Raw genomic sequence first — 27,765 nt, forward strand, 5'->3', positions numbered from 1 at the left:
GACACAAACAACAGCTGGAGCTTTGGCATTCAGGATACCTCGCCACAGACTTATCGACAAGGTAGCCTACATCAATATGTTATCGACTGAATGTACTCGGGTTTGGTTTTTAAAAGGAGTAAGCACCCGTCACAAAGTTACAGTCCGCTTAGACAAAAAACAAACAGGGCGGACGAAGACGAAGCTAATGTTAGCTTCCCTGCTAGCATACCCAGCTTACTGGTTGCTAAGCTAAATTTGTTGTGACTTTCTATATTTCTCTGAACACTGCCCTCATATAGATGCTATTTTAGGTTCATTTCCCCCAGGTACTTAGTACACAACTCTACCTCAAGCAGGGTCATGCAGTACGCGAAAAAACTTTTAAATTAACGATAACGTTTGTTAGCTCATGTGTGCACAAAGCTTGGCGACGCTACATAGTGGAATATAAATGAAGAACTTTAAATTTAAGGAACCAGTTTTTACTACCACGAGCACCCCATAACACTAAGCTGTCAATTAGTAAGGTCCTGTCACTATTACTGTTCAAGCTTAACGTATCATTTAATCGCCATTTCTGCACCGGTGGTAGTAATTAGCCCCACATACATTACAGGGGAGCAGCATGGACCAATAAATTAAGACCAGGTGCTGCATGCTGTAACCTTTAGTGGACCAAGTATAGCAGGAGACCATATTAATTTGTATAATGTCTACATTTAAAGTGTTCTTTGTATAATTTGACAACGAAATAACGTCAAAAGATATGTGTAAACATGAACAACTTTCTTCCAAATCTCACAAGTAGAGTGCTAAAACTCCAATCTGTGATGTCACTGGTGATGAAATCTGGAGCTGCTATATTGACATTGAATGGTGAAAGATGTTGTACATGACACCAAAAGCACCTGGTTTAATGTTCTGAGTATATGGTCCTGTGTCCATCAAAGTGTTTTTTTTCCCAGCTAAAAACGCCAGGTGTTCCTCAGGAAACGCCTGGCTGGGAGTGTGCTTTGGAGGTGTTTTTTTTTAGCTGAGAGGCTTGGTTGCATTTGTTTGCTATGATACAGAATATCCCTTGATGTAAACATATCAGCACAACGTAGAGGACTTGCTCTGGATGAGTGGAAGGCTGCAGAATGCAAGGAGAAAGGATGGACCCGCATGTTTGTATGGGTTCAGAGGAGGAAACACAATATATATATTCAGTATATTACCAATTTCTTCTCCATTGTTTTTCTTCTTCAGCACCAATAAGTCAAAGTCCCCCCGAAATGAAAGTGAAATATATGTAAAATACCTGTTTCAACTACTTAAGGTTGATTATCATTTATTGTTTTTTATGTTTTTGAACCACAGTGAACAGAATGGCCGCTGACTGGTTGGGTAGTGTTGTGTCTATCAACTGTGGGCTGGCGTTGGGAGTTTACCAGGGAGAGGTGTCATCTGTTGATCATGCCAGCCAGACCATCTCACTGAGACAGCCCTATCACAATGGGATCAGATGTCATCTTCCCGAGGTCACTTTCAGGTAAGAAAGATGAAGGATGCTGAAATATTTTCCTATATTGCTCCTTGACTGGAAATGCACAGATTTAACTACTTCACCTAACCAATGTTGAAGGCTCTCCAAATAGTCAGATGTTTGTATTTCATCCTCCCCCTCAACAGTTTCCATAAAAAACCTTAATGTCTGCATGCTGCCATGTGTATTAATACCATCTCCTGGGAGATTATATTTTTAGTGTCAAAACTTGTTAGAAGGTCTAAATGACATTTGGTGGAAAGGGCTTACATTAAAATGATCATTTTTTATCCATGATAGATTCATAAAATTTCAAACAATTTCTCATGATTACAAGACGGTGCTTTTGGCCATTCAACCACTATTACCCAACGCATTATGTTTTTGAGTTGACCCCCGTCCTATTCTAGTGAAAGTAATATTTCATTAAGGAAGTTTATTGAATTTTGGCTCAAACATCCACTTGAAATCAAGGATAAACTGATTCGATTTTGGTGGTTGAAGCCAGGTCAATGTGACCTCATTCTTCTCATAGTTGTGAACACAATATGTCAAGATGAACAATGAACTGATTTGATTTTGGTAGTCAAAGGTCAAGGTCTCTATGACCTCACAAAACAAATTTTTGGCCAAAACTTAAAGTTCACACAAATGTCTCAAAGGATAAAATGATGAAGTGATGACATTTTAAACTGAAAAAATTCCGATAATGTCTGGGCATGCTCCTGATGAGTCAGCACATGGTGTCCTGGGGGATGTCCTCCCAGACCTGGATCAGGGCATCAGTGAGCAGTACTTGGCAGTGTTAGACGCAACGGTACATAACATCCCATAGGTGCTCGACTGGATTTAGGTCAGGGGAACAAGAGGGCCAGTCAATGGCATCAGTGCCCTCGTCATCTAGAAAATGCCTACACACTCTGACCACATGAGGCTGGGCATCGTCCTGCAACAGGAGGAACCCAGGGCCAACTGCACCAGGAGGAACCCAGGGCCCACTGTACCAGCGTATGGTCTGACAATTGTGCTGAGGATTTCATCCCAGTACAGCATTCAGGATACTGTTTGCTATGACATGGAGGTCTGTGTGACCCTCCAAGGTTATGGCTCCCCACACCATCACTGACCCACCACCAAATTAGTCATGCTGGATGATGTTACAGGCAGAATAACATTCATCCTGGCATCTCCAGACTCTTTCACACCTGTCACATGTGCTCAGTGTGAACCTAATCTCATCTGTGAAGAGAACAGGGCGCCAGTGGTGGACCAGCCAAATCTGGGGTTCTCTGGTGAATGTCGGTGCCAGTCAAGCAGCACAGTGCTGAGCTATGAGCACAGATCCCACTAGAGGACGTTGTGCCCTCATGGAGCCTATTTCTGACAGTTTGGTCAGAAACATGCACACCAGTAGCCTGCTGGAGGTCATTTTGTAGGGCTCTGGCAGTGCTCTTTCTGTTCCTCCTTACACAAAGGAGCAGATACCGGTCCTGCTGCTGGGGTGATGCCTTCCTACGGCCCTGTCCAGCCCTCCTCGTGTAACAGCTGGTCTCATGGTATCTCATCCATGCTCCTGAGACTGTGCTGGGAGACACAGCAATCCTTCTTGCCACCACGCGTATGGATGTACCACCCTGGAGGAGCTGGACTACCTGTGCAGCATGATTGGGCTGCAGGTATCACCTCATGCTACCAGTAGTGACAAGGACACTAGCAGAACACAAAACCAGAGAAGAATCAGTCAGGAAGGATAAGGAGACAGCAACTGTCTGTGGCCACCACATGAAAAAAGATTCCTTTTTGGGGGATGTCTTGCTTTTGCCTCTCCATTGCACCTGCACCAAAGCAGGTGAAATTGATCACTTGAGCTTTTTAATGGACAGATTGATATCCCCAAAGTTTAACTGACTTAACTGACGATTAAGTGTTCCCTTAATTTTTTTGAGCAGTGTATATCCAAAAGGTCAAAGGTCAACTTTGCTGTGGCATCATAATGTTCTGGCCATTACTCAACGTCATAACTCAGTAAATAGAGGGAAAGACATTTGGTCAGACACTAAATTGATGACCCTAATCTTTGGTGTTCGCCTTTAAGCTGTGTTGATTGTATAGATTCTCTGGGCATTTGGGTTAAAGATGTGTGTAAAGTATCCATGTTTTAGAATTTGTAAGCAGCAACATCCATATTTGAAGCAATGTTAACTGTCGTGGCTAAGATGAGTCTGGACAGACATGGATGTAAACTTGTAGTTTGAACTCTAATTAGGTTTCATAATTTGTTCTGTCTTCTAGTGCCATGGATATCAAGGATTTGAAGTTCCTAAATATCCAGAATACAGTCAGCAAGCCCAGCTCTGGTCAGGGAGCTGCAGCAGAACCCAGTGTGATACTGTCAGGACGCCAGGGTCAGAGTAACAGAGTCACTCAACCTCATGTAACAAGCAGCAGCTCTCAGTCCAGCACTGCTCCCATCACCATCCTACGCAGAGGTAGGTAGATGGTTAACTTTGAGTTTAATCACCCATCAATCACAGTTGATTTTCTTCAATAGAAAGCATAGTTAAAGAAACTGACATTAGAGTTTTATAATGCATAACAATAAATGACATTGTAGAATGCCACGTAACAATTTCTCATTATCGGATCAGACTTAACTAATGTCTCATGGGGTTGAAGTCCTTTTAGCTTAAGCTTGCATGATTGAATTGTTTGACATCTTTTGTGTTACCAATGTTTTGTGCTTTTCTAATGAGTAAACAATACAGTTTGTTACAACAAATGCAGCAGATAACAGAATCTGGTTTTTCGACTGAGCCTGTGACACTTAACACTGCAGGTGGTAAACAAACAAGTGAACACTGTCAAAGGAGAGCATGACCATGCAGTGGAATACTAGGAGATTGACAGGTTATTCTACTAATGCTCTAGAACGCTGAGACAGTTTGACACAGGCTTTCATAGGTTAGGAAAGCCCAGTTTATTTAAAGATTTTGCTAATTCATTGTGAAGCTGCATTTCATAGTTCTCAATTCACAAAACTATTGTTGCAAAGTTCGTGTTGGGAGTCATGTATTACATGACAGGAATTTACCACACGATGGCTATACAGTAAGCCTCTGTTGAGGAACAGAACATAGATATTGTTCATCAACGGGAGGAAATGTGACACACAGCAGTGTCACATATTAGCCAACCCCTTATTGTATCTTCCAGAGTGTTGCGACTGAAAATGGGCTGAAAATGCAGAGTCACTCAACATCACTCTTTTTGATTGTTCAACAGACTTGTGATGTTTACTCGTCAACAATAGGAAGGAAGTCAGTTTTCTCAGCAGGTCAAATGATTTCTGAGATGTCAGATGATGCTAAAAAGTTCAAATTTGCAAACAACTTTTCACTCACCAAAAACAATACTACTTATTGAGTGATGATTCTGAATCTCATGATAAGACCAAAATCAACAGTACAGCTGCAACAGTTAATTGACACTGCTTGACATTTTTCTTTATTTTATTAGTTTTTAGACCAATCAACTAATCAATTATTTGAGAAAATAACTGACAGATTAATAAACCATAGGAATAATCATTAGTTGTAGCCCTAACCGGCAGTACTGCAGTGCTTCTCTCAACACTTTAGTTCCCTCTGAAGAAATCCATCTTTAAAGTGGTTCTCAAATATGTTATTTCATTGAATTACAGCTCAGTAATTTTATTAAACAATTAGACACTGTAGCTTTTAACAAATGTTTCTCATATGAGAGTGAATATAGTGTAGTGTTCCTGGTAATGAAAGTCCCAGCCAGTGCATCCGTAGACTGTAAAAGTAATGGACTGAGCTAACATGACCTATTGGTCATCACCTGTTTGTGGACTGCTGTTTTGATGCCTCAAGTTTGAAATTTTGGCTGTTGCTATTTTGATTGCTTGGAGTGAGAAGTGACCATATTTGGATGAGAAATTGGAGCTGTGGCGAAGCGAGCAGTGGGGTGTTGCAGCAGATACCCCACAGACAGCCTGTCGCTCAAGTGCCCTCGCCCTTAAATATGCATAACCTTAAAATGTAATGGAAAGGTAAATGGGTGAGTTATAAAAAAAAATTCAGCCTCCATACAGCTGTCATAAATATTTAGATTAGCTAGAGACCAAAAGCAATTTTGTACCAGGCTGTAAACATGTTTATTTATGCTGTTAAGTCAGGCAGTGTAGCATCGGGGTTCTACTGGGATTTACTCTGTTTTTAAACCAGCGTTAAGTGGCCATTCGATCAACTGCAGAATTGGGTTCATTTTTTCAGCCTTGAAGGCTGCTGCTTGAGTGCAGCAGTATTCATGTATTATTATTTTTTGGTATATCTGGCTTTGGATACACTGATAGTTATAACAAATATATACAAGGAGCTGGGGCTGAATGTGTGTTGGACACTGCTGGGCTTTGGGGAAAAAATATTTTTTTGGAGATTAGAATTGTAAATGAGTAAATGTAAAGTGAGGTTTAACTGTATGTTGTTGACTCTTAGGTTACCACCTGCTCTATCAGTCTAAGGATGGGGCAGACAAAGCAACAGGAACATTTTGCAATGTCTTGCAACACAGTGGCCCTAGCCAAAACATTATACCATTGTGAAGCTAATGTTGTTGTTTATATTAGAGCCTAGACTTTCTATGAGACGGGTTGATTCAACTCTGTGGTAGTACTCTGTAGTTATTTGTGGTGCCATGATTTGTAGTGTTGATAAGCAGAGTTGGGTATAACGCGTTACAAGGTAACGCGTTAGAGTACTTCGATTACTTTTTGCAGTAACGAGTAACCTAACGTGTTAGTTTGTTGTTTGAGTAATCAAATACTTAAGTACATTTTCAAACAAGACATCAGTTACTTCTGTTACTTTGAGAAAGCTGGTCCTTCAACTCCGAAACAGCAACGGCTGTCGTTTGGGTCTAATAACGGAGATAACATTAAACCTATCAGTCTGAAAGAAGCCACGGAGCTTGTGGCTTGCTATGCGGTCGGAGAAATGCTGCCGTTGCCTACGGTGGAGTCTAAGTAGATGGAGTAGGACTCGCTGACAGACATATTTCAGACTCAGGACTTGCATTATGCCTGGTACACGCTACACACTGGTACTCACCAATTATCCCCGGTCGTCTTTCACGGTGTGTGTGATGTCATCGGGCTCTTCTTGTCCTGTTTTTATTACTTTCACTATTATTTGAGTCACTGCCAGAACTGTGTCTGCTCATGTGCCAGCCGACATGTTGTTGTAGTCACCTAAAAGCGTCAGCAGATGGCAGGAGCTCCATTTGAAGCGCCATACGTAAACTATCAAGCTACTGTATCTTCCACAGGAAGTTCTGACAACTGTTTCAGAATAAAAGCCTATTTAGAAAATGGAGGGATTCTCTCAGCCGAGGTTATAAGGCGCTTTTAATTTGAAACAAGTGTTGAGTTTGAAATGACGGTGCGATATGTTAACTTTACAAAGACAACGGAGCGGATAAAAAGTAAATATATAAACACACAGAGGGATTAATAAATAACGGCCCGTCTGTAATGTAGTTTGTTTCAAATGAAGCTGGGAGCCTCTGCAGTTGTGGTGAGTAAAAGTCCCCCTGCTATTTGTTAATGTTATTACTTTATGTCCGACCGTGAGGATGTACCATTGTTTGCTAGCTTGATGCTAATGACAGTAACGTTAACTCAGCGGATTGACAAAGTGCCTCTGCTGTTTCACACCATCATTTCCCCCTTTTACTCTGTGTGGTAACATCCCTAGAGAAAATATTAAAAATGCTGGGGTGTTGTTGTCATACAGTTGTCTACGGCAGCAGATTGTTCTGTGTTTCTACTGGTCAAAGTGACAGCTGTGATGGGAGAATTGGATCTCAGTAAAGGGCAAGTGGTCCATAACTTTAATTTTGGAGACAAAAAACTGTAGGCTTAGCGCCCTGTGGTCCATTGCCCAGTAGGAAATACTCAAAAGTACTTTAAAAGTGCTTGAGTTACTTTACTCAGGGAGTAACATTCAAAGTACTTTTAAAGTAATTGAGTTACTTTACTCAGGGAGTAACGCAGTAAAGTAACTGGTTACTTAAAAAGTAACGCAGTAACGTATTTTGATTACTTTTAAAGTAACCCTTACCCAACACTGTTGATAAGGAACTGTCTTGTCTACGGTCATTTAAGAATGTATTATGAGTCATATATAGCTTTCTTTTTTAAAGATAATATGCTGTGTCATGTAGCACTCTTGATATTTCGTCGCCCTGCTCCTGCCCAGATTGGCTTTTATGCTGCGTGTGCACGCTTTTAGGTCAGTTCTGAAACCTCTAAAATGTTGACATTGTAACTGACAAAAATATCTCCTTTATAAAACTTTTGGTTTTATCATGGTTTTTACTGTTATGGCAGCAATATTTTTCTGATATTTAGTTAAAGGTATACTATGCAGGATCTTCCTAAAAACAATGTATGGAGTCATATAGAAGTAATCCCTCTCACTTATCACTTATGAGCCAGTAGAAGAAATTTTTTTTTTCTCATTTAGCTATGTTTGGGACATGCCTGAGCACGGCATGCAGGTGTGGGTTGGACTTTATAAAAAGGTAGCTATGAAAATCGCAGACAATGCAGAAAACAATGTAAATATAGCGAGGCGACACGTCAAGTGGACAAAGCTTGCTCCAAAATGAGGGTTAATTGGGCTTGGCTTTCAGTTTCACTTTCATCAGCCATGTTTGCAAACCGTAACCGACCATTCCTGTGTAGTATACCTTTAAAGTGAAATTAACACCTTTTATATCCAAACTTTGATTTGATAAAAGGTCAGAATAACTACAAAATATGCTTATTTGTCGGTGCAGTTCTATTGTCACGTGTCTCAGTCATACAGTGATACAGAAATGCACACTTGCATGCTCCCAAGTCCCAAGTTGCATATGTAGCCGTAAAAATCAGAATGCGTTACTCAACCTTCCTGATTAGATAAAGGCTAAAAACAGCATTTCCTCTCATCAACATGCAGTCAGCAGGAAGTCTGCTTGGACAGCTCTGTGGCCTCTGCCAGAATCAACTTAAATCAGTTCACTTTCACACTCAGGATAACTTAACAATGGAGAAGTCAGAGGTCAATAGAATTGGCTAATGCACACTGTGTAATATTCCTCAGCCTGGTTGTAAAAATGACCTCTGCCTTGGTGCGTTTCCTGTGCATGGAAGATGAAGCTAGCACAAAAGAAAGCAAGTCTTTTTTTTCCCAGAGATAAGAAAAATCAGTTATACAAATAAATAAATTTGTTCATATTGTAGCCTGCATGTTTCATTTTGTGTCAGCAAGACTCACAACTCGTTGACTCAGTCTCAATCCCTACTCCCTGTGTGTCACTTGTTCCTAATCAGAAGCCTGCGCATGGGACCAAAAGCTGTCTTGCTATGACTCCCCCCTGAGATTCCCATAGCGTGCTAAAGGCTTGTACCAAAGTTCCTCTTTACAATATGTGTGTGACTAAGATCAATAAACATTCCCCCTCCCTCTCCGTGTCTGTTCCTAAAGAGAAGGTTATGCAAAGCCTGGCGTTCGTGCCTCTATGCCCTCCTGTCCTCTCTCTCTCTCTCCACGTCTCCTCTCCCTCCCTCGCTCCTGCTCAGCACAGGAAACCACCCGCCCCCCCTCCCCGACAGGAAGCCATGTTGTCCCAGTGTGCTCGGAAGGCCAAAGCGATATCAATTGTGGAAGCAATGTTTACCTTTTGAGTTTTTATTTTAATCTCCAGCTCTCAGGCTGGTGGCCAGGGAGCTAATGCCCAAATTGCATGGGGCCAAAGTGCTGAGTGGCTTGGGCAGGGCTGGTCCTTTCACACGCAATGCCATGCTCCCAAGAAGCCCCTGTCCACAAAGAAAGGGAAAGCAGGGTGGGCCATTGCTTATACAAGATCCCGGATTCCAAAAATGGTTTCTGAATATCTGCCATTTATCTTTCTGGGAGAGTAGGATGGGAATTTAGGAACTGCTTTTGTGAATGATGCAGAGTCGAATTCCATCAGGTCCAAACAGATCTCATTATAAGGGCATTTTAAAAGAGAACCTCTGGACTCTGCCCTCATGAAAACTATTCCCAGAACCAGCACTCTACCTCTGTATATGGAGTGAAACTGTGTGCAGCTCAGTGTTTTTCCCATAAATCCCTGCTTCAGATTTCTCTCTCTTGGAGAGGCTTTGCTGTGCATCCATGTTTTGTTTAGCTTCAACTCCACACATTAGCACTGACAGCCTCCCAGTGTGATTACGGACTTCTACCTGTAACCACACAGCAACTCCTGTGTGTTTTAAGTGCCTTGCCCACAGGCCCATCAGCTGTAGTTACTGAGGCGGTGAAGAACGTTGCAGATTATTTTCCTTAGCTGGTTCAGTCATTCAAACTGGACACAAGAAGTTTTCCTATTATAATGTTGGTAGCTCAGTGCTTAGCACTGTTGCTTTTCTCTCACCGCCATCTCCGCCAGCTCTCTTCCTTTTCTTGACTGGATGTTACTCACACGCAAAGTTGTTATGGCTGGATGTCTGTTTAGTCTTTCATTAGAATGCCTTTACCCCCTTTGGCCTGTAGATTTAACACACTGTCGGTCTCCTGTTTATCTTTATATCCAACTAATTTATCCTTCCTTGATAGTATTGATCAACAGTATTTATGACAGGATTCTGGTGACAAACAGCTTTAATATTGCATTTCCTAGGCCTGTAACATCTGTAAAAACTGAGTACGCTAGGAACTGTGATTGAAATTGAGTATCAAATGTTTGATAACTAGCTGGGGGATCACTTAAAAAATTGGGCACGGTGATAACGAGAAATCATATTTCTATATAATGCTGTTGTACGGTTGACTATTGGTGCTTTCACAAATATTTACACAATAAAATTTTTGATAAATAATCGTTAGTAATGTGGATATATATATGATATATAATGACTAATTGGGTAAAGACAAATAATAAAACAGCTAGAACAGTAATGCAGCTTTAAAACCAGAAAAAGACATCACTTCCAATATTACACTGTCAAAGATCTAAGCTGATATCTAGTCTCTTATAGACTCTCTTTTTAATAGTGCACTTTCATCATGGCTCATACTTCAGTTTTACATATTCCTGACCTGTGTAGTCGTACTAATTTGTGGTAGTAAATTTGTCTAAACTGAAAAATAAGTTCACTGTCTGTCTCTTCACTTGTTATTCATTAGCCTGTTTGCCTTGGAGCTCTGCCCAGTTCATTCAGATTTTTGATTCGTACCATGACAAAACACTTCCTTGTAAATAAAGACATTGTTGGCTTGTGCTAATAAGCGCGGTAGCTTTTATCTCTGTTCACACAGGTGAAGTGAACACACAAACCCACCAACCTTCTCCCCAACTTGTTGGACCAGTCTCAGTAATGTTTTTCTTGCTACTTATAATGGATCCTAATTTGAAATGTACTTATGAATACCAAGTAGTGCTCTTGTCTGTGATTAGAGGGAAATCGGGCACATTAATATGACTTCATATTTTGGAAGAAAAAAACTCAGTGCTGTCTGTAGTGGGTGTTGTAAGACCGTATTGTGATATTTAGGCAGGTCTCAAATTAGCTTTTAGTTGGTTAGTGGCTTTGTATCAATACCAGTATACTATGACTGAGCCTCCCACTGTCTTGCGTGAGAGAGTCCAAAGTACCTTAGCTGTCACAGTGACAGTAGCGTGAGACTGTGCCTCTCTGTCTCCTGGTTAGCGTGAGAGCTCGGCATGGTTGGGGTTGAAGGCCAGGTTTTTCCAGTTTTTCTTTTCTTTTTTTTTTTTTTGTTCTCTGTTCATTTAGTTTTTTTTGTTTGCACATACATGTATGTAAACTTAATTGAGAGTGGCTCAGTTGGCCATTGCATGTTTTGTGTGTAAAATGCACAGTGTTTTTTTTCTCGGCGAGTTATAGTAACTTTCTGAGACAGGTTAAGAAAAGTTTGCAGTCAGAGTTACACAAGATAAAAGGAGTTGCTATCATGTAGCCAGAATTTGAAACAGCCGAGTGCAGGATCTTATTGTGTGTGGATTACAGCATTTACAACACGATGATGTACTGTCATTAATACGCGATGATGTACAGATGTATTTTCACCAACTAGGATGTGAGCAAAGTTGAGATATGAGAGGATTTCTGGGTGATTTGTGCATTTTGGGTTTGGATTAAAACCAAGATAGGCCCGTGGTAGCCCAGAGCAAAGCCTGCTGCTCTGTTTGGACCCTCATCTTATAAAATTTAGTCCGAGCGACCTGTACCAAAGTTGTATGTTATGAATTAAGTGCTTATATAGCTGTCTGAATTGTATGTTAGCTTGCATTTATCACACTGTTGTTGGGATATTTCCACATGATTAAACTAACATTTTGATGGGAACACTGTTTCTGCCTGTGAGCTGCTGTCACCTCTTCCATGTAAATACTTTGTGTGCTTTTGCTGTAAGGTGTCAGTGTTTACTCACAAATACAAATTGAACTCAGGGATATATTGGAAATGTTGTACGACTGTCCATTTTTAGCATTGATAAGCAGGATACAAGCATTTAATGAATGGTTTGTAACTATAGCATAGTTGAACGCAGCTATAAAGACATTTTTGAGTACTTATTTATGCACAGTATTTGTCAGCAATTATAACATCTCCTATAAAGGCATATTTGATATTATGTGTTTTGCTATATTGCCATTAATTATCTGTTTCAGCACCAGTCTCCACCCATGTGTGCCCAAAGGAGGAGTTATAGCTGTTGACAAATAACATTCATCTGCTTACAACTACATTAATACCATTTTTCCATGTTTATATGTTCATATAATATCTACAGGTCAGGCTTAATCTTCAGTATCATTGGTTGAAGGTGAACTGCTGGTTGTAGATACAACTGAAGTTGTGATTCACTGGTGAAATTTTAGGTTGCTACATCCAGTGTGTGTAAATTCCAGTATATCCAGTATATACATTTGAATGAACAGAAATAAATGTGCAATAATGTAATTTGATAAAACCTTTATTTTCCTAAAAAGTGAAATAAAGCAGAATTCTGAAATAAATCCATCTAAATTGATTTTTTAACAATAAATTACTATGAATAAATACATTTCTCAATTAATTTATTCTTTTAGAGCATCAGTGCAATAAGCAGTCACTGCATGCCAATTCAGATGTGAAAACTTGGATGTCTACCTGCTAATTAATGTGATGTTTCTTACCACCAAAGTACCCTGAATGTAATCCAGGTGAATTATAATAATAATAATAATAATAATAATAAATAATATTTAATTATTATTATTAATAATTATATAATTAATATTATAATAATAATAATAATAATTATTATAATAATAATAATAAATAATAATAATAATAATAATAATAATGATGATGATAATTCAGAAAGTCTACAAGTTTGGCATAGGTGCAAGTTGATGACTGAAATATCTATCAAACACAGCCTCACATGTCTTTTTGCTGACATCTTAGTGTCTCTGTGTTCTCCAGCCCCTACAGCCCCATCTAACAGCAGAGGAGCCACACAGGCCACACTTAAGAAAAACAGCGTGAGGAATGGAGGTGCCGGAGGGCTGATGAGGACAAAGGATGACGAGTGCTTTGGAGGCGGGACCGATGAAAACATGGATGCAGACTTCGACTTTGAGGGAAACTTGGCTCTGTTCGACAAAGCCGCTGTCTTCTCCCAGATTGATGGGATCGACGGCCACAGCAACAGGGCACAGCATCAGAGCACACAGGGTGAACAGAAGTCCCTGTCTTATCGACATGATGAGAATATTTTGGAAGTGAAGCCTGTCATATACCGACAGATAACAGTGCCACAGCATCGGGGCAAAGAGTACTGTACTGGTGAGGACAAAACACGTGCATACTCATACAGCACACATAAATACACTAGAGTTAGGGCTTCATTTGTGTACAGTACAGGCCAAAAGTTTGGACACACCTTCTCATTCAATGCGTTTTCTTTATTTTCATGACTATTTACATTGTAGATTCTCACTGAAGGCATCAAAACTATGAATGAACACATGTGGAGTTGTGTACTTAACAAAAAAAGGTGAAATAACTGAAAACATGTTTTATATTCTAGTTTCTTCAAAATAGCCACCCTTTGCTCTGATTACTGCTTTGCACACTCTTGGCATTCTCTCCATGAGCTTCAAGAGGTAGTCACCTGAAATGGTTTCCACTTCACAGGTGTGCCTTATCAGGGTTAATTAGTGGAATTTCTTGCTTTACTAATGGGGTTGGGACCATCAGTTGTGTTGTGCAGAAGTCAGGTTAATACACAGCCGACAGCCCTATTGGACAACTGTTAAAATTCATATTATGGCAAGAACCAATCAGCTAACTAAAGAAAAACGAGTGGCCATCATTACTTTAAGAAATGAAGGTCAGTCAGTCCGGAAAATTGCAAAAACTTTAAATGTGTCCCCAAGTGGAGTCGCAAAAACCATCAAGCGCTACAACGAAACTGGCACACATGAGGACCTACCCAGGAAAGGAAGACCAAGAGTCACCTCTGCTTCTGAGGATAAGTTCATCCGAGTCACCAGCCTCAGAAATCACAAGTTAACAGCAGCTCAGATCAGAGACCAGATGAATGCCACACAGAGTTCTAGCAGCAGACCCATCTCTAGAACAACTGTTAAGAGGAGACTGCGTGAATCAGGCCTTCATGGTCAAATAGCTGCTAGGAAACCACTGCTAAGGAGAGGCAACAAGCAGAAGAGATTTGTTTGGGCCAAGAAACACAAGGAATGGACATTAGACCAGTGGAAATCTGTGCTTTGGTCTGATGAGTCCAAATTTGAGATCTTTGGTTCCAACCGCCGTGTCTTTGTGAGACGCAGAAAAGGTGAACGGATGGATTCCACATGCCTGGTTCCCACTGTGAAGCATGGAGGAGGAGGTGTGATGGTGTGGGGTGTTTTGCTGGTGACACTGTTGGGGATTTATTCAAAATTGAAGGCACACTGAACCAGCATGGCTACCACAGCATCCTGCAGCGACATGCCATCCCATCCGGTTTGCGTTTAGTTGGACGATCATTTATTTTTCAACAGGACAATGACCCCAAACACACCTCCAGGCTGTGTAAGGGCTATTTGACCAAGAAGGAGAGTGATGGAGTGCTGCGGCAGATGACCTGGCCTCCACAGTCACCGGACCTGAACCCAATCGAGATGGTTTGGGGTGAGCTGGACCGCAGAGTGAAGGCAAAGGGGCCAACAAGTGCTAAACACCTCTGGGAACTCCTTCAAGACTGTTGGAAAACCATTTCAGGTGACTACCTCTTGAAGCTCATGGAGAGAATGCCAAGAGTGTGCAAAGCAGTAATCAGAGCAAAGGGTGGCTATTTTGAAGAAACTAGAATATAAAACATGTTTTCAGTTATTTCACCATTTTTTGTTAAGTACATAACTCCACATGTGTTTATTCATAGTTTTGGTGCCTTCAGTGAGAATCTACAATGTAAATAGTCATGAAAATAAAGAAAACGCATTGAATGAGAAGGTGTGTCCAAACTTTTGGCCTGTACTGTACTTATGGCACCCTGTGTTACTCTAGATTCTTCAATGTAGTGTTGTCAGTCACAATATTTGTAGAACAGACAGTTCTACAAATATTGTTACAAAGACAGTTGTTGAATCCTGTGAAACCAGCTTTCAGCTTAAACACCCATGTTCAACTTGCCTCAGAAATTCTGTAGCTGATCCTGACATGACCCACGAAGAACTGGGGCTTCTAGTCCGTGAAAAAAAATTCCAAGAAATAGATCAGTATCTGTTACAAAAACAAAGTATTGTGTGTGCAGCCAGAGCCAGCAGCTTATTCCTCTGTGCCTCAAACCTCCAATGTGATTAAGAAACAAAAAACACATTACTGAGCCACTCCTGGGTGACCATGAACAACATGATACACTGTCCTTCTGTTTCAAATACTCACTGGGGCACTAAATCCACTGAAGAAAATAGTTCCTTACAAATGCACCATTTTTTCTGGTGTGAGTCATGTTTGCTAAAATAAATACAGATCCCAGCTGTTACAGAAAATCACTTTGCCTTTTTATTTTTATTTTTTATTTTTTGACAAATCCACGTATTTTTGACTTGATTTTATAGATTTACATTTTCAAAAACAAACAAAACGTGTCTTGTTTTGTCAAATGAAGTTTTATAAACTGGATATTAGAGAAGAAAATGAGTATTCAGGGGCTGGTTAGAGCAGGCCTTGGGGTTTTATGGAGCCACTTTGGCAGCCTCACATACACGTTTTTGTAGACATTTTATCAGTGAGCATGTGTTTGTTTTGGAAGGAGTCTTTTTTTCCCCACTGTGTTTAATCTTTGACCAGGAGTACCATCTGTTAATATAATAACCCTGTTTGGACAATACAGCTCCTGCCAAAAGTTGACTTTTTTACACTTTCTCCTGAGCACAGCACTGAGAAGCTCTCGCTGAGGAATGTGCTGTAATGTCTCATTCTGTTGAACACAATGAGAAAAACAACATGAACCATAAAAGGGGGTCTCAGTGGATGCATTGGCCGGAGAAAGGTCACCTTGGGGCAGCCTGACTGGAACCACATCCTCCTGGTTACTGTTTATTATGACTTTTGACTCCCCACACTCCCCTGCAATGGTCCCACAGAGATGATTAGCTCTAGGAACCCGTGTGTTACATAACTGGTTAATGCAGACATAAGATAAGTAAATGGCATGCTAACACAAGCCCTGGAGCAGTGAGAGGGTGGAGGGTGGGTGGTTTTGGAGAAAGGGCTGAGTTGTATGGTGCAAGTTTATGTGTTATACTACAACTAGAGGGATTAAACGCCACCTTTGTCTGGTCACACGATAAGGTAGTTTACAGGGCTGATGTGGAATAAGTTAGGGAAGCAAGCATGTATCGGCCCTGTTGTAAGCCAATAAAGGCCCTGTCCTTGGCTGCTCCACATACCCTTCTAAGTTATTTCTCTCCCTCAGTTCAGCATCCAAGCTTCTATATGCAGCATCTCCATTGTCTTGAACAATAATAGGACTAGGATGACTGGAACCAGGCTTTGTGGGTGACAGCCCGGTATTAGCAGTGATGGTGTTTCCAGCATTTCTATCCCAGACTGTCTATCTGATTGTGGTGACACAGAGCAGCTCAGCAGGGAGCTGCTGTCTACCATTCAGCAGACAGCTGCCAAGCAGAGCCTCCTTTTCTTAACGTGCAGGCAGATCTGCTTCCCAGGGCTGTCATCATAATCCCCATCTTCTGTACTCTGTAATTAGCATGCCGCCGTACAGCCTTACATAAACAGCACCTCTGAAGCAGGAACAAACCGCAGTGCTCTTGACCTGGAATCTTTGCCAGTAAACAGATAAATCAACAATACAAGCATAGAGAAAGAAAAACAAAATGCCTGCCTGTGTGTTAGCGTTGCCATAGCTAAACGGCATGGGTGTTTGACAGACCCGTTTCCATAGGCTATTGTCAACTGTAAAGGTTGCAGTCCATGTAAGTGTAGTTTTGCTATTGTTTTGCTTTCCTGTGGTGTGATTGACTCCAGCTGTGCAGTGAAACCTCTTCAGTGCAAACAAGTGCGGCTGCAACACAAATTGCAAGCAAGCCAACTGTCAGCTGGTTTTCCTAGTTTTCTTTGATTTATTTACTTAAGCTGTATCACTTTGGAGGAATCGGGATGCAAAAGAAATGTGTGTCATGACAAACTCTTTGAACTTATCTGACCTTGGGATAGATGTGAAGGTGAATGTGTGTATCATGACCTTCTCCTGAAACTGAATGCTGTCATGTAAAGAGAAGGTTGCAGTGTTGACAATTTTATCCACATACCTTTATATGAATATTACCTGATGGAGGCCTCACTTACTACAAAGTTCTTAAACTTCAGAAAGTATTATCTACAGGTGTGTGGGATCTTAAACTCTGTGAAAGAATTAGGGATGGGCAGCACAAGCAAAAACACTATTCAAAAATCGTGGCAACTATTTGAAAATTTTTTGAATAATGTCAAATAAAGGGGGGAAATAAGATGGAGAATAGTAATAGTCCCATTAAAAATCGATTTTTCAAAAATAAAACTATTCGAAATTCGAAAATCGTGACCCATCCCTAGAAAGAATCTCTAAATTATTATTCAAATTCATATGAATTTTACCTGACACCTACCTTACCTACCTTTACGTCTAAGGATAGAAAGGTTGCAAATGAAATTAGTGTAAATGATCAACAGTATGCAGGATTTTTTTTTGTTTGTTTGTTTCACCTTACGATGACCTGAAATGTCACCCTACCCTGCTACCCTACTTCATGATTTGCAACTTTACATTATATTACATTCATTGATCTTCTAACCGCTTCATCCTCTTGAGGGTCGCGGGGGGGCTGCAGCCTATCCCAGCTGACATCAGGCGGGAGGCAGGGTACACCCTGGACAGGTTGCCAGACTATCGCAGGGCTGACACATAGAGACAAACAACCATTCACACTCACATTCACACCTACAGACAATTTAGAGTTATCAGTTAACCTAGTCCCCAACCTGCATGTCTTTGGACTGTGGGAGGAAGCTGGAGTGCCCGGAGAGAACCCACGCTGACACGGGGAGAACATGCAAACTCCACACAGAAGGGCTCCCACACCCGGGATCGAACCAGCAACCCTCTTGCTGTGAGGCGACAGTGCTAACCACCACACCACCGTGCCCCCCCAACAATTAGTTACAGTTAAGGCCTCTACACATGATCAGCTGTAAATCCGCTTTGCGCTGGCTGTCCCATTGTTTGTCTATGGAGAGGGCGGCAACGCCTGACAAAGCAGCACCGCTACCCTTGGTGTCGCGCACCGCTCGGATTTTACGCCCGAGCGCTGCGCTCAGAGTTGAAATTATTTGAACTTTGTCCGTGCCGCTGCGCCGCACCTGGCGGTGAGCAAAGCGCGTTGTTCTTATCATGTGAAGGCCGCTTTAGGGATGTTCCAAATGACTTATTTCCCTGATGTTAAAACGGAAGTCTAAACTAAGACTAGTTGACTCATCTAAAAGTAAGAAAACATCCAGAAAATAGTCAAAATTCCATGTAACTGAATGTACAAGGTTAAATGTCTGGGGAAAAAAATATTGTGCATCCTATAAAAGCCATTTAAAGTTGTAAATTATGTTTTTCAATAACCAGATTGTATTTTAAATGTTGAAATGTGTAGCAGTTTGCATCGTGCATTATGAACATTGCTCATTATCCTAAATATCATTTACTGAAAACAGTATTCTATAGGAGAAAAAAATCTTTAGGAATCATGAGTGATAATTACACTCATGATAATTTTTGTTTGGGTGAAAGCAATCACATAAAATAATAATAATTTTAATAATAAGTTTAACCAACCAGTATTTGTTGTGCCAACTAGCGAGGGTAGCAACATTTAATCCCCTTCTCAATTAGTCATGCACATCCCTAGTTAGAAATATTTAGTGTATGCTTTTATCCTCAGTGCCTTACAATAAATGTGCATATGCTTAAGTGTGAACTGCTACATTTAAATACAGAATGAGATTATTAATGATTATTATTGAGATTATTATTTGTGAACCTTTAGATCCAGTCTAAACAGATGTGTCTTCAGTCTGCCACAGAAAAGGGTGTAGAGTTACTGCTGTCTCTAACGGAAAATCCAATTAAATGCACTACATGACGTGGTTTGATTGATAAGTGAGCAGTAGGCCCCACCAACGAGCTGTTGGCACCAAAAATATGACCAAACAGTAAAAAGGAATATCGCAGATTACTGCATTAAGCTTCTTTTCTGTGCCCCAATGAACCAGTGCCCCATCCTGCTACCTCCTCAGAGTGCAGGTCAACATCGTTCAACTCTTGCAGTGCAGCAGGGAGGAATGTAACAGCCTCGTCTAACCCTCCCTAACCCAGCAGCAGCCTTAGTCACACATGGCCCGCATCCAGCCAGCGTGTATTGCTTTCAGTCCCGTCAGTTCCCTTGTCATGCTTGAAGGATTGCTTCCAGCTCAGTTTATTTTAGTGCCGCTGCATACTCATGGCTACCCGGTTTAGCTAGTTGCCCGTTGAGTTTTGTTTTCGCACCACATCGAGAGTGAGTGTGTGTGTGTTTGTGCATAAATCATTGCATGTGAGTGAGAATGTTAGGGAGGAGGAGATAGCGTGTGTGTGTGCGTGCGTATGTGTATTTTGGTAGCGGCGACTTCAGCAAGAGAGTTATTAAGAAGTGCACCTGGTGGGATGCTTGAAAAGCAATTAGCGCATACTAGTACAACTACCACTTCCTCTGAGCTTGGCACTCGAGCCAGCAGTTTGCATGACAAGAAGCAGTTGACTTTCCTGTGCTTATCGCTCACGTGAGGATTGGCATGTTCCAGATTTCTGTAGCCCACATAAACCTATTGGCAGTCTTTGTGCGGTATCAATAAAAGAATGGTGGGAGGGGAGCAGGGCCAACCTAAAGATAAGCAAGAATTTGGTTCAGGCACGGCATAAGTCTCTGTGTTTATGTGTAATTATCTTGTGTATGAGGGTGTGTGTGTGTCACTCTGTCCATGTTGCATGCCACAGTGAAAAGTTGTGGGCGTATATGTGTTTGTACATCAGCCCGTTGCGAGGGCGCTGTAGGATGAGGTGTGTGCTAGCATGCGCGTGTGTCAATGCGAATTTGTGCACGCCAACGAGGCCACAAAGTTCTCAGCCACCAGGCCAGAAATCTGTAGGAGGCCATTAAGGACTTAACTGCCTCCCAGCAGCTTTATTTATCAAAGGGATCCTGAGCCTTGCAGTTCCCCCAGCTTGACTTTCATTACCCTTCTAATGTGCCATGGGCAATAGACAGCTAGGGATTAGCACAGGCTCTTTAAAGGTCCCCACACACTTTAGTTCTGTAATACAGTAGTTCAAGAAATACACAGAGGAGAACAATTCTGACAGTTTAAGATGACTTCATGTGACAAGACATATGGATTAGGGCATTTTTCTCAAAAGAAAGATGGTTACTAAAAAACAAGCTTAATGTGATAGTGGTAATAAGTGGAGATGTTTTTAAAGACATCCAATCCACATGTAGTCATGAGATATTTGATCAGGGTTTCATACAAAAGGTAAACTTTTGCACAATTCGTAAAACCAGACATCAAGGCTTGGGCATACTTACCGCAACACACAGAGAGCTGCGGTCATGCGGACGTGCACATGGTTCTATTCATGGTACCATTTGTTTACGCTCACAGACAACATCTTAAATTGGCCCCTAATGTGAAAAGGGGGAAATTGTTGAAACTGAAGGTGCACTGACTCTGTTGCCTTGGAAATACAGAGTTTTGACAGTGTTTTTATTAAGTATTGACGAGTGCCGCACCAAAGGCTGTGCATTCCTTGAAATACTATACAAAGTTCAATACAGAATAGGAATGGGACGATATATGATTTATCATGCCTCATGGTAACACAGTAAGATGTGTTGAATTTACATTTTTGGGATAATTGTGACCATTGTGTCCAGCAGCACCCAAAGAGACTGTTGGGCAGCCAACAATAAAGAGACCCTGCGAAAACAGGCTGCAACAACCTCAAAAAATGCATTAGATCTTAATCAAGCATCAAGATATGAGGCTATTTCAAATAGTTAAAGCCTTATTTTTTTATAGTGTTTTTTTTAAGAAAAGGATGCTCACTAAAAAGAGTTTTAAGGACATTTTGATGTTTATTGGGAAAATACAGTGACTGGCAATTACTTTTGCCATATAATGTGGACATAAAATGTTCTAATACAGAAACTGCAAATAATAAACTACAGTCCATGAATTTTTACAGCTCAGTCACTATCATGCTTCCCCCATGTTTAGCTCTCCCCGATCTCTCACCATGAGCTGTTGGGATACAGGTGCAGGTGTGCACATATATTTATGTGTGATGTTTGTCCCTTTTTTGTCACGCCAACCTGCAGTATGTTTTGACTGAGACAGCAGCCCATGTGGGGGGTCCAGCCCAGTGCAGCCCCATCCCACAGCTCAGGATTGGGGATTGGTCAGAAACCATGTGCTGGTGCGTGTGAACTCAGAGCCTGCGGGGAATAGGCGTCTCACTCTGGCTGCCTCATGTTTGTCATGTTTTGTAAAGGCTGCCAATCTTCCCTTTGTTGCCACAGACAGCAGTGACAAACAGGAGAGGAAATGGAGAATCTTCCGTGATGGGAACGAGATCAGGTCATGAGGAGGAGGAAGGGCTTTTTCCCTGGGGAATGGGTTCCTCTGTGTTTATCTGTAGACCAGCGTTTGTCGTTATCTTAGAGGTCAGGTTTCTGGGTTTCACTTCTACTCCAGTTGTTGTTTTTCAGGGTGCTCAGGTGGAGATAAATTGAAAACCGACATAGTGCTTACAAAGATGTGTTAAAGGCAGGTCCAATTTAGAAATATGACACGTCAGACCATTCCAGTGGATGCAGGAATGTAAGAGTACAAATATACTACTGAATATTAAATTATTTCAGTTAATTTTGGTCAAATTAGGTGTATTCCCTCCAATTTCCCTAAATGTGATATATGCTGCTCTGTCTTTCATTGTTTTAGGTATAGATTAAATCAAACAAAATGTCTCCCACTACTAACTCCCACTGTGTATAACATTAGCAACATTACATAAATTGTTTTTAAAGGCAAGGCCTGTTTTTGGCATGGCGCTTGACATGACTTTGATACCAATGGAGGAATGTTAATGACAGAGTTTATTGTTAGTTGAGAAATTCTATTTTGTGCCTCGTGTTTTGCCTAGCGACGCTTCATGAGGGCAGATGTTTGCAAGAACAGGAAGCTGTTTTCCTTAACTACTAATCCATCCTGACATGGTCTACATTATGTTACTACAGACATGAGAACGTATCGAGCAACACGAACCCGCTACCCCTCTCACCTCATGTTTTCTCTCTGCAGATTCAGGCCTGGTGGTTCCCAGCGTGCCCTATGAGCTTCATAAGCGCCTACTAGCAGCCGCAGAGCACTGGGGCCTGTCTCTCGAGCGCAGGCTGGAGACGGTCGGCGTTTGTTCCAGTCAGATGGCTCTCACTCTGCTGGGTGGACCAAACAGGTAAACAATACTGCTCTGGGCTCTGGTGTAAAGGTGCAGCGTAATGCCTGGTAAGTGTGTAAAAGAATGAAGTTAGTCAGTTCCTGGCGTACACTGCTTCTCATCTGTTGTGCACACAGAGCTGCTGTCATGTGTATAATTAGAAGAAGAATGTTCGCCAATATGCCAAACATCCCTGTCTGAATAGTTATACAATCATTAGAGCAGGTCTGTCCAACTTTTTGTTTTCATGTTCTGTTTTCCAGTTACCATGGCAATCATCTTTACTACAATGTTTCTACATACGTTATGTCGTGTTAACCTTGACCTTCTCCTCAGGGTTTATTTTCTCAGGATAGCACTACAGCGAGCAGTCACACTGCATAATAGCCTGAAGTAGCCCTGTTTGGTATTGTGTACCTTCATGAGCGGTGTAGTCTTATTTAAATCAAAGAACCTCGGCACGCAAGCTCATATAACAAACAGGTTTACTGTCTCAGATCTTTTTATCAATTTGGCACTCTAATATTTGAGTGTCTCAAGTTTACACTGGGACTACTGTGAGCTCAGATCAAGTGTAACTTTGTACTGTAATATCAAGCCCACTGACACTACAATGGTGTTCCACTATTTCCCTATTCCCTGTCATACAAGTCATTTAATTCACACTCAAAAGGTGTAAACATATGCAAGCACTCAGTCCAACTTCAGATGTTCAATGCTTCTTTCTTGTTTGTATGTTCAGTAGTAAAAAAAAAAACCAAAACAAAACAACTAATGGTAGCTACCATGGTATGTAGGATATGTAGGACAGCTATGTAGATAGGTGCTCAGCTACACAAGATTTTTTTTTTCCTGATCCCAGCTGACATTGGGCAAGGGGTGGGGTACACCCTGGACATGTCACCAGACTATCGCAGGGCTGACACACAAAGACAGACCACCATTCACACTCACATTTACACTCTCACAGCAATTAAAAGTCCGAGTTAACATAACCTGCATATCTTTGGACTGTGGATGGAGAAAGACCCCAGCTGGCCGAGTGAACCCAGCACTTTCTTGCTGTGAAGTGACAATGCTAACCACTGCATCGCTGTGCCGCCCGTGCGATAGTAAATAGCATGGGTTCCAATCAATCTGATAGAAATGTGCAGCTTTTTATGTGTTCTACTGAACCTCTAAACCTAAACCTTAACCTAAACCATGTTTCTAATAATAAAACAGATTAATAATCCCAGTTGTACAAAAGTAGGTGATGATGTTATAGGACATGAAGATTTTGGGAGGAAAATAAGTAGCCAGTATAAGTTTTAAAATGCAAACATCAGTAAACATACCACACTGCCGAGGGCTTGTTGAACATGCAGGTTCTTTACTTTTTACCAGCTCTAGCTTTATTATTGTTGTTAATGTTTGTCAGTTCATATAAGTGTAAACGTGAATGGAATGTATTTACCATCAGTGTAGGTAGATGCTGTGATTGCTCCTTGTGTGTTTTAAAGTGATTGAATCACAGTGTGAGTTGAAATTGCATGACAAGCTCTGAACAACACGTCTTGTGTACACTGGCAGGATAGATGGCTTCCTGGTGTCCTTAAAGAACCATATCTTATGTTGTCCTTGATTGAGACTGGGCTACACTTGGATATCAGCCAGCTGGCATGCTGGATATGATGCAGTTTGTTTGATGACATCTTTATTGTTTAACTTACGAACACTTACATCAGTTGTGTTTGTTTGTGGAGTAATCTCTTTGTTATCTCTTGCATGTCCTCAGACTCACCCCAAAAAATGTCCACCAGAGGCCAACTGTGGTCATTCTGTGCGGGCCCCACATCCAGGGAGCCCAGGGCATCAGCTGTGGTAGACACTTGGCCAACCATGAAGTGGAGGTTATCCTTTTCCTGCCCAATTTTGTCAAGATGCAGGAGTCGGTCACCAATGAGGTCCAGCTCTACAGCAGGACCAGCAGCAAGCAAGTGGCCAGCATCAAAGGTAGAAAACACCAACAGAGAGCATTCAGATGATTAAATCCCTGTCTACTCAGGATTTAGTGACACTCATGGAAAGGACCATGCTAGGTGTATGGGCAGATCTGTGTCCAAAGTGATGGTGATAAATGTAAACATGATTCAGAGTGTCTGTTACAGGATTAGTTCATGGTGTCCTGTTGCAACAGTCCAGCACAGATAAATATTGCCCTCTAGTGGAGCAGCACCATTCATGACTCCTCACATTTAAAATTCCTTTAGATTAACAGTAAAGATTGTTTTAGAGGGTTACCTTTTTTAGTGCACCAAAAAATGTATTTCTCATGGTTTTCTGAGGCACCTTTAAAACCCTGCATCCACCAACATTATGTCCCTTTCTCCTCCTCTGCCTCAGACCTGCCTGTGAGCCCAGTCGACCTCGTCATCAACTGCCTGGATTGCCACGAGAACCCACTGCTGAGGGAGCAGACCTGGTACCAATCAGCCGCCGACTGGGCCAACCAGAACCGGGCTCCAGTCCTAAGTATCGATCCCGCAGTCAGCGGTCAGCCTCCGACTGTGGAGGCGAAGTGGACTCTGTCTTTGGGCCTTCCACTACCTTTAACTGAGACGGAGAGCAGGGTCTACCTCTGTGACATTGGCATCCCTAAGCTGGTTTTCCAGGAAGTTGGAATCCGCTACCACTCACCCTTTGGGTGTAAATTTGTCATTCCTCTGCACACAGCATAACAGAGGTCTCACTGACAATGCACTTAGTTACAAATGGACAATAGGAGGGAATGTTTTGCTTTTCCACAGTGGGTAAAAGTGCCATTGTGTATGTGGCTATAGCTAAAGACCAACTGTATGATGTAAATATTTTGTTACAAAGTGTAAACAACTTCATGACACGTCTGAAAGCACACAGTGCGGGTCTTTCCTCTTACCCTGCTGGAAACTCCCGGGGGTTGCCACAAGTTGCGTGCGACACCTCTTGTTTTTGAGAGGGAAAGGTTTCCTGTTCTTTGGTGTGTTTTGATAAGGGCTCTGTGACGATGTGAATATGTTTACAAAATGCTGACCACTGTGAGTCTATCTGTGACCTCTGATCCTGTGACCAGTCAGAACAGCACAGACACAGTTCCTGTTTCCTCCTTTAGATTGCATGTGCAGTCTGGTCCTGACCCTGTGACCCTTATACACAGTTCAGCCTAAAGCTGTCTGCCAACCTGAATCTGCCACTCATCTGGCCTACAGCTGATGTCCATGTCCATTGTCTTTCAATTTATTTGAATTTTGTACTCACTTAAATGGGTGTGTTTTTTTCTATTAATGGTTGTAGCATGTTCCACTGAAAAGGGGTGGTGTTACACAGAATCTATATTTGTATTATTTGTATTTATTTTTGGAATACATCTCAGGAACAATGATTGAGAAATGGAAAAACTTTATATTTGAATTTACATTACATCTGATAGCACTCTTTCTGCGCTGTTGGGTGTCTTGAGTTTATAACCACTGACACTGAAAATGAAAAGATGTAGCAGCAGGCACTCCTGAGGATTCATTTTCTGTATTTCTCAGGTTTTGCAGACCAGACAGGATTTTGACGCACACATTCCAAGGACCAAAAAACATCTTGGACCAGGTTAATCTCCAGGGATTATAGCTAGTTAGGTGCAGCAAAACCCAATTATTAAACATTTTCCATTTTTAAGACATCAGATTCAGCCACCTTCAGTGAAATAACCACTTCCTCTCTTTTGGTCAGCACACTGATCTGTTAAAACCTTAGTGTTACAAGTAAGAGGAAAACAGCCTTATATTTAGACTAGCAGCTATGCACTTTTGAAATTATGCTGGTAGCTTTTTTTAAGAGCGATCAAGCCCTCATGTCATGATTTTCTTTTTCAATTGCAAGAAATATATATAATATTTCAAGTTAAAACCTGTGAGCCAAAAAAATGTAATCATAATTTATAAATGACAGATTGATAGGCTTTGCAGTGTTCTCACTTAACTGACCTCTACACTTTGAATTTAATGAATCATTTAATGCACTTAAGCAAACTGCAGTCTCTGAACCTAATGTGTGACAGAGGGGTGAAAAATCTTTTTGAAGCAGTAGCCATGGCTGTTCTGTTAAAAATAATAGAAAAGAATCAAGAACAAAGAATCATGACAGCTCCTCGAGAAATATGAGAATTGCACTTTTTGTAATCTCCTGAGAACTTTGCTTGAAACTGTCCAGAACCAGGTGTACAAAGAGAAGGGCAGAGGAGATTAAGCGTAATCTCTTGGTGCTACTACAAGGTTCTAAATAAGAAATGTCATTGTAGCCTCTTTTCCTGTCCGTTGTCAGAACTACTTTTCTTTTTCTAGACTAGATGAAACGCTGCAATTAATCATGCTTAAAAACATTCCCTGTAAGTTTGATTGGGGAAGAGTCTCATCTTGATATTAATGTGAGGGGAAAAAAGGAAGACATGAACAATACAAAACAAGATGAATTTAGTACTGATGGGTTTGTATCTCACATTTTTCTAGAGTGTAGTCAACTTTGTAAAGTCTTAAATATTTTTTACTTGAGATTTTGACTTAAGTTATTGCTAGCCACCTTGGTTATTTCTATAAAGCTTCTGATGAGAGCACTAAGTAAGCAAGCCTGGTAAATACAGCCTGTGGAGAATGTGATCTAAAAACATGTTCAAAATGTAGGCAAAACATTTGAGACTGCAAAAAAAAAAAAAAAAAAAAAAGTCATTGATAAACATCCAGCCTGGATCTTATGACAAGACACTGGTGCTGCCAGTGGGTGCTCCTTTGTATGTAAATGAATAAATAAATAAACAGTGTATAAACTGAGAGGTCTTGGTCACTGAGGAAAATACACTTCGATTACTACACTTAGTGCAGTTTTGAGCTGCTCACTGTACTTTTGTATTTCATCTAATGCTCTCAAACTGTATTTGACTCTATTTTTTGACTGCTATAATTGTTACTACTTTGGATATCTTCTCACCGCTTCATCCTCTTGAGGGTCGCGGGGGGGCTGGAGCCTATCCCAGCTGACATCGGGCGAGAGGCAGGGTACACCCTGGACAGGTCGACTATCGCAGGGCTGACACATAGAGACAAA

The 27,765-nt window shown here is 41.2% G+C and overlaps 1 protein-coding gene across 2 annotated transcripts; it reads left to right on the plus strand.

Moving 5' to 3' along the window:
- LOC125904510 (enhancer of mRNA-decapping protein 3-like) lies at positions 1-27,491 on the plus strand. 2 transcript variants are annotated; one of them, XM_049601963.1, is made up of 7 exons: positions 1-61; positions 1,342-1,513; positions 3,800-3,996; positions 13,053-13,415; positions 22,521-22,674; positions 24,434-24,651; positions 25,042-27,489. In XM_049601963.1, exons 2-7 carry the CDS (start codon positions 1,350-1,352, stop codon positions 25,374-25,376), a joined length of 1,431 nt encoding a protein of 476 aa, XP_049457920.1. In that variant the 5' UTR covers positions 1-61; positions 1,342-1,349; the 3' UTR covers positions 25,377-27,489. The 2 variants fall into 2 exon arrangements, with proteins under 2 accessions (XP_049457920.1, XP_049457931.1); XM_049601974.1 differs by lacking the exons at positions 1-61; positions 3,800-3,996 and having other exon boundaries at positions 1,348-1,513; positions 25,042-27,491.
- The last annotated feature ends 274 nt before the right edge of the window (positions 27,492-27,765 follow it).

This window comes from Epinephelus fuscoguttatus, linkage group LG2 (assembly GCF_011397635.1).
Source record: "Epinephelus fuscoguttatus linkage group LG2, E.fuscoguttatus.final_Chr_v1".
Classification (NCBI taxonomy): Eukaryota; Metazoa; Chordata; class Actinopteri; order Perciformes; family Serranidae; genus Epinephelus; species Epinephelus fuscoguttatus.

What these genes read in the sequence shown, in the direction of transcription:
- LOC125904510 (XM_049601963.1), top strand. Translation starts at nt 1,350, where the DNA reads ATGGCCGCTGACTGGTTGGGTAGTGTTGTGTCTATCAACTGTGGGCTG. An exon ending in CTTCCCGAGGTCACTTTCAG is followed by an intron (nt 1,514 to 3,799) that starts GTAAGAAAGATG and finishes TCTGTCTTCTAG; the next exon opens with TGCCATGGATATCAAGGATT. An exon ending in CTGCTGGGTGGACCAAACAG is followed by an intron (nt 22,675 to 24,433) that starts GTAAACAATACT and finishes GCATGTCCTCAG; the next exon opens with ACTCACCCCAAAAAATGTCC.